This window comes from Ipomoea nil, unplaced genomic scaffold (assembly GCF_001879475.1).
Source record: "Ipomoea nil cultivar Tokyo-kokei standard unplaced genomic scaffold, Asagao_1.1 scaffold1407, whole genome shotgun sequence".
NCBI lineage: Eukaryota > Viridiplantae > Streptophyta > Magnoliopsida > Solanales > Convolvulaceae > Ipomoea > Ipomoea nil.
In genome coordinates this window covers 2,982,017-2,989,052 of record NW_017617835.1, presented here as the reverse complement: position 1 = coordinate 2,989,052, position 7,036 = coordinate 2,982,017, and the positions used below count along the sequence as shown (strand labels likewise).

Below are 7,036 nucleotides of genomic sequence, written 5' to 3'. Positions count from 1 at the left end.
TCGAGAGCTAAAAATGGAATTTACTCATTTCTAAAGTATTTATACATCAGCACTATATGCTAAAAAATATTTTTGGATTGTGTTAATAAATATTCACAAAAATAAAAAATAAAAAATAAAAAATAAATCATTTTACGCACTATCTTAGTATCTTATACTTCTTTGTCCCATTATTTTATATGTCATGTTTACTATGCATTTTTCAGACAAACTCTTTATTCTTTGTTTTATATACTAATATTAAACATAAGATTATAAAAAATACGATTGTAAATAATTTAAATTAATTCTCATTAATCGAACTAGACACACAAAATGGATCAGAGAGAGTTTATTTATTTATTTTAATCAATAATCACAATTATTCAGTAACATGCATATGCCCCCCCCCCCCCCCCCCCAAAAAAAAAAAAAAAAAAAAACTGAATGAAGTTGTACCCTTAATATAGTTACAAATTAAAACAATAAATGTATGTTTATATATATATATATATATATATATATATATATATATATATATATATATATATATAGCAATTCAATTCATTAAAAAGAACAATTGTAAGAAATTCAAACACAAAGTGCCGAAAAGGAAAACAGATGAATGAAAATATGATATTATTAAAGAATACCAAAAACGAAGTGTAAATAATAATAATAATAATAATAATAATAATAATAATGTTTGTAAAAATTTTCACCATTTGCCACTTTGATAATTGATAAGTTGATATTAGTTATAAAATATGATTTTATACCTAGACCGCATATTTTGATAGCCGTTGTGAATTTTCTTTTGTGTGAATATAATTTTTCTTTTCAACCAACTAATGAGAAATACATAAAAGCTAATCACGTTCCAAGTTTACATAATCTCACCCACATCGTAACCATTTTCAAAAAAAAAATTGAATATGGCACGTCAACATTTTGTAAAACATTGGATATAATTGGTGCGTGATGAATATAATAATTTATAAAATTCTGTTTAAATTCCATTAAAAGCAAATGGAAAAAATTATAAAGATACCAAAGAAGGCATCCAATCCCACCTACCAAACAACTCACTGTTCAGCTATAAATTGAGCTCTCAAAAACCATTATTTCCACACAGAAAAAAAGCAGACCATTAGATCAGTGCAAGGTTTCTCAGAATTCCATTTCTCTTGTGTTCTAAAAATGAGCAAAGCCAACTCCAGTCCCAGTTCCAGCAATCCCGGTCCCAGCAATCCCAATCCCAGTTCCAGCAATCCCGGTCCCAGCAATCCCATTCCAAAGCCCGGTAAAACCCAATCTTCAAATCCACAAGTTCATACACTTAATCTACTATACATTTCTGGGTAGAAATGAAACTAATTTAATTTGTTTGCTTTTCCTTGTATGTAGCCATGAAATCTGAGGTTGGAGTCGATGTAACAACGGCCAGAATTCTGAGAGTAAGATTCCTATGACTCCATCGAAATGTTTTTCCACTTCTTTGATATATATATATATATAATCTTTGTTTACTACTCGATCTTAGGTTCATCATTCGTACGATGGGTCCTTTTTGCAGAATGAGCTTTTGAGCTTTGCAAGGGGACCTGAACCACTTCAGAGTCTCAGCTCTTCAACTGATCAAGTTCAAACACGTCTTATAGCTCTTAGAGAGATTCAGGTCACCCAGAATCTATCTTATATATATATATATGGTCAATAATTATATATATATATATAGTTATATTAGTCGAGATATATATGATCGAATGAGATTGTAGTTGTGTTTTGAATGTGCAGATTAAGCATGATGAATATGAGGTTGAGCACAACAAGGAGAAAGAAGCTCTTGAGGCCAAGTACCAGAAGATATACTACCCACTGTATGACCAGGTATATACCTTATAGCTAGTATACATAACAATATTTTATTTAATTTACTGATATAAATAAATTAAATGTTCTTATATATACTGATCATATAATATATATAATTTCAGAGGTATAAAATTGTGAGTGGAGCCCTTGAAGGTGAAGATTATGTTGGAACACAAAACATGGGGGTTAAACGAGACGAGGGCAAAGGAATCCCATCCTTCTGGCTGGTTGCTATGAAGAACAATAAGACAATAGCTAACACGGTTAGGGTTTCTAAACTTCAATTCCCCAATATTTTTTTTAATTAGAAAAATGACACTTTTTATCCTTGAATTATATGTTTTTCTCTGATTCCTTCTCTGAGTTATTTATGTATATATCCATATTTGCCCCTTGGTTATTTTAAAAGTGATGATTTTTCTCATCTAGGTTAAATAGGCTTTTGGCCGGAAAATAAGAGAAAAATAAGTATTTTATTTGTTTTTATTTTCCAACAAATTATTGCTTATATGTGAGAATTAGAATAAACGTGAAAAAGAAATACTATTTACAGATATTATAATTATAATTTTAACCTAATGCTAAACACAAATAATTCATTACTGCTAAATTTGTACTTAAGTCTTAATTCTATTACTAGCAATATATATAATAGTTTAAAATTATAATTATAATATTTACAAATAATTTTTGTATTTATTCTAATCCCAAATATAAGCACAGGGAATAAAAGTGATTTGATATAACTATTTTGCCCTTATACTCCGTATTTAATAAGAAGGAAGAAAATCAGTACTATATGAAAAATTTAGAACAAAAAAATGCTATAAGCTTATAATTCATTCGGGGAAGAGTGTCATTTTCCCGGCCTTCTCAATTCTAACAACCTTAATTACCTTATTGGTTTGCATGTATATATATCTATATATGTTAATGTCGTTGTTGTTGGAGGCTGGCCTGCAGATTTCTAAGAAGGATGAAGCCGCTCTTGCATTTCTGAAGGACATAGAATGGTCCAGGCGGGTTGAACCAGAAAGCTTCAAACTTGATTTCTTCTTTGAAAAGAACAACCCATTCTTCAGCAACCCAGTCTTGACTAAAACTTTTTACATGCTTGGTGATGAAATTCTTTTGAGAACGACAGGGTAACGTACTATGTTCTGATCTCAAATTAAAGCTAAGGATGTGTTCTGTCTTAATTAGAAATCTAAATTGATAGTTGGACTGCATATTTGCAGAAGCGTGATCGATTGGTATCCAGGGAAATGCTTGACAGAAAACACGAAGAGGAAGAATGAAGCTAAGAGGAGTGCTAAGAATAAGGAAGCTATGACTGGAAGTGAGGAGGAGAGGTTTAGTTTCTTCAACTTCTTCGGCCCACTTGAGGTTCTCAAGGCTGATCATCCTGATGTAAGAATACAATCTTTTAATTTATTGTAATTATCGAATTCGGAGATATAGTGTTTCGTTACACATTTATATTTTATATATTATATGCTCAACATTCGACAACCATATATATATATGAACCTTCATTCTTGTTGTCAACAGGCTGAGGAGGTGAAGGAATTGATGCAGCAGGACTATAGAATTGGGTAAGTGTTTTGCTGCAAAAACTCGAGATTTTCAATCACCCAAAATCGTTTACTTTATATATCTGTTTTTCCAGTTACTATATAGACACCCTGGCCTAGGGTTTTTTGCCTTTAATTACTTTCAGAAATGATATTCAATTCTGAAAAAACTTTTGTCACTATTACCGACCATTTGGTAAAAGTGATACGTAACAGTACTGACCACCAACAAAGGTTGTCGGAAAACTTGGTGGGTACCAGTGACATTATGTGAAACCTAGGTTTTGAATTGTTTATAAACTATATATGTTGTGTTTGATGTAGGATGGCAATTAGGAACAAGATCATTCCACATGCGTTGTATTGGTACACCGGAGAAGCATTTGAAGACGATGAGATTATTGATTGTCCTGATAATTCTGATGATGATCTATTTCAATACGATGATGATGATGACTCCTACGACGACGATGATGATGATGACGACGACGATTACTACTACGATGATGAAGATGATGATGACTACTTTGACTACGAATCTGATGATGAATGTGAAGATGAGGAAAACTACCAAAAGAAGGGTAACAAGAATGAGGATGATAGTGAAAGCAAGAGGCTCATGAAAGACTAAGCTGGCTCATTTGATGCATTATGAGATTGTTATGCTATGCTTTACAGTTTTTACTGCAACATTTATACTCTCTCCTTTTTTCTTTTTCTTTTTTTTTTTGCAATTTTATTCTGCCAGACATTGAAATATTTGCATGGATTAATGGATTATATTTTGGTTGATGAAAAATGGGTTTAGATTCAATAATTCATATGTTAGCTTGATCCTCTGACCGCAGCATTATATTTAGTATACTAGAATTCTTTTGATTTACGCCTGCAATCACTATTAAAATATATATTCTAGGTCAAGTCCGCATTGTAACTTTAAGAGACAAAGGGCCGCACACTACTGAAAATTATGGAATTTCTGACCACCTGAAAGTGATTTTAAATGTCGAAAGTAAAAAGTGGTCGGAAATAGCAACAAAGGTTTTTCCGGATACCAAAAGTGGTCGGAACAAGGCTTTTGACTTGATTTAAGATCACTTTTCGGTGGTCGAAAATTGTATAATTTCCAGCAGTGACAAAAAATTAAAGTAAATCAGCTTAGGTTCTAGACATCTGTTATTAGAATTCTTGGCATGCATGCATGGCAGCATTATATTGTTGCATTATTGTCTGTCCAAACATATATACCAGACTTAAAGGATAATACACGTTTAATATGTGACACTTTATTAATTAGGATAACGAATGAGGTTCTATTTAAGCATAATACATTAGATCTCGATACAATTAACTTGTTTTAATAAATACTTTTTATCTAAATCTAAAATATGCATGATTAAAGATTCTTAAAATAATTTACTATTATATATACAACAAATTAAACAAGTGTTTTATTGGGAAACCATGCAAGCTAAGTTTCCCATTATATTATTATAGATGTATTTAATAAGTTTTTGCTACGATGGCATTATATTGATGGGTGGTTTGTATATTTCTATAACAAACCAGATCAGCCCAGCGAGCTGTCACACCGTCCACTCCACCCTCCACGCAGGACGACGCCATGCAAACGAAGAAAAAGGGCAAATTCGTACAGATAACCAGTGAACGCTCAAAAAACCGACGAGAGAATTTTTTTATGAATGCATTATTTAATGTAGACTCCCCATCCCCAAATGGCAGCAAAAGCTGCCCTGTTGTACTTTTGTTGGTGGTTTTTTTTTTTTTTTTTTTTTTTTTTTTTTTTTTAATGTTTTAAAGTGATGTGAAATTGGGCCAATTTTTTTCAGAGTGGATTGAATTCGTGGGGATGTAATGTAAATAGTAAATAAATTGTAAATTTAGTGATGTGAATGTAGAATACAATTTTAAAAGTGAGAGAGAATTGTATGGATATGGATAGCTTTACACCTTCATAAAATTTGGTTCAATTGTAAGATGATGTGGAAAATGAGGTGTTTCTTTAGTTTGTTTTTTGAATCCTAATTTTGGCTAGAAAATTGACCAAAACAATCAAGAATATCCTTGTACCAACTAAATTTCGTTGGTTTGATATGTCAAAAATTCCAATAGTAGTTCCTAATTTCATTAAATTAAAAAATACTAATAAACATGATGAGAATCATATAAATAACCGATACATCAAGAATTACAGATGAGAAGTTGTTAACGACATTTACAATTTAAAGAAAAATAAAATAAATTATGAGGAAAGTAAAATTCAGATGAATTTATAAGTAAAAAAAAAAAAAAAACACAATGGCCATGTTTGGTAAAATGGTTGTTAGCTGATAGTTGTTTGCTGTTAGCTGATTGTGTTAATTAGAGGGTATAAATAGTTGATAACATTAGCTGATTGTAAAAAAGTGTTTGGTAAATTAGCTGTTAGCTGATAGCTGTTTAGTATAATTTCTTTTTCTCAAAAAGTTAATTGAAAAAGTTGCTTGGAGTAGCTTTTTTGAATTTTAGCCTTTTGGAGTTGCAAAAAACTAATTAACCAAACATTTATATTGATATTTTAACTAAATCAAAGAATTAATAGTGGTCAAATAAGCCAAAATTAGCCTATAGGCCAATTTTTTACCAAACAGGGCCAATATATAAATTATCACTACTGATAATTACATAAACATATTTAATTTTTACATTCAACATTATAATATTTTTTCAATCAATGTTTTCTCTGTCTTCGTGTGGCCCTATGAATCTATGATGCTTGATTTTTATAGATTTACAATGTTGGTTGCTTGTAAACTATTTATGTTTATTAATTGCTTATTTATTTATGGCTAAAGTGTCATCTGGCACCATAAACTATATCGGATTATTCATGTCGCACCCTGAACTTTGTCCATTTAGATTCATAAACCATTAATTATTTTTCAACTAGCAATTTTCACAGGTTACCAACAGGTTGCAGGTAATCTAGGCTGACATAGACTTTTTTTTTTTTTTTTTTTTATTGTTCTAAAAACTTCTTCAGTGAGCCAACGGTAGTTGCTCCTACAGGTGCAGTGCAGGAGGGGCAGGATCAGCAGAGGCTCACAGTCGGACTCCGACCAGAGGCTCGTCGCCACCCCGCTCCGGGCGAACACCGGCGGTTACTCTGTTGGATATAATAACGTTTATGTCTCATATGAGAAAAGATGGCCACCCATATATGTACGGAGGTTCTGAAGGTCACCGCTACCGGCTCCAAGCGGTGTAAATACCCAGCTTTTCCACATCCCTGTTGGCCGTCATCGTCTAATAAGTAGTTGGAATCTGACTCTGCAGTGTGCAGCAGCATTCGTATAGTAAGAACCAACTGTATGTTCAAATAATTGTTTTAATTTTCTTGTCTGATTTGTTTGGTTTTGTGTCCACGTACAGAAAAGAAGTAAACAATCATTGTTTTCAATATATATATATAGTATACTGGCGGCAGGCTGATCATCACATCTATGGTTGATGAATTATGTCATGCCCTTGAACACTAGGCTTCTAAAAGCTCGTCTAAAGTAGATATCAATATTAAGTATCAAAAGGGCCATTCAAGGTATGACGAG

The 7,036-nt window shown here is 31.9% G+C and overlaps 1 protein-coding gene across 1 annotated transcript; it reads left to right on the top strand.

The window, feature by feature from the left end:
• The first annotated feature begins 1,179 nt into the window (after positions 1 to 1,179).
• LOC109186237 (nucleosome assembly protein 1;3-like) lies at positions 1,180 to 4,059 on the top strand. The gene is made up of 10 exons (XM_019336165.1): positions 1,180 to 1,282; positions 1,387 to 1,436; positions 1,556 to 1,657; positions 1,777 to 1,869; positions 1,977 to 2,117; positions 2,818 to 2,999; positions 3,093 to 3,264; positions 3,406 to 3,449; positions 3,753 to 3,835; positions 3,941 to 4,059. The coding sequence occupies exons 1-10, from the start codon at positions 1,180 to 1,182 to the stop codon at positions 4,057 to 4,059; spliced, it is 1,089 nt and encodes a 362-aa protein (XP_019191710.1).
• The last annotated feature ends 2,977 nt before the right edge of the window (positions 4,060 to 7,036 follow it).

What these genes read in the sequence shown, in the direction of transcription:
- LOC109186237 (XM_019336165.1), top strand. Translation starts at nt 1,180, where the DNA reads ATGAGCAAAGCCAACTCCAGTCCCAGTTCCAGCAATCCCGGTCCCAGC. An exon ending in ATAAGACAATAGCTAACACG is followed by an intron (nt 2,118 to 2,817) that starts GTTAGGGTTTCT and finishes GCTGGCCTGCAG; the next exon opens with ATTTCTAAGAAGGATGAAGC. An exon ending in ATTCTTTTGAGAACGACAGG is followed by an intron (nt 3,000 to 3,092) that starts GTAACGTACTAT and finishes GCATATTTGCAG; the next exon opens with AAGCGTGATCGATTGGTATC.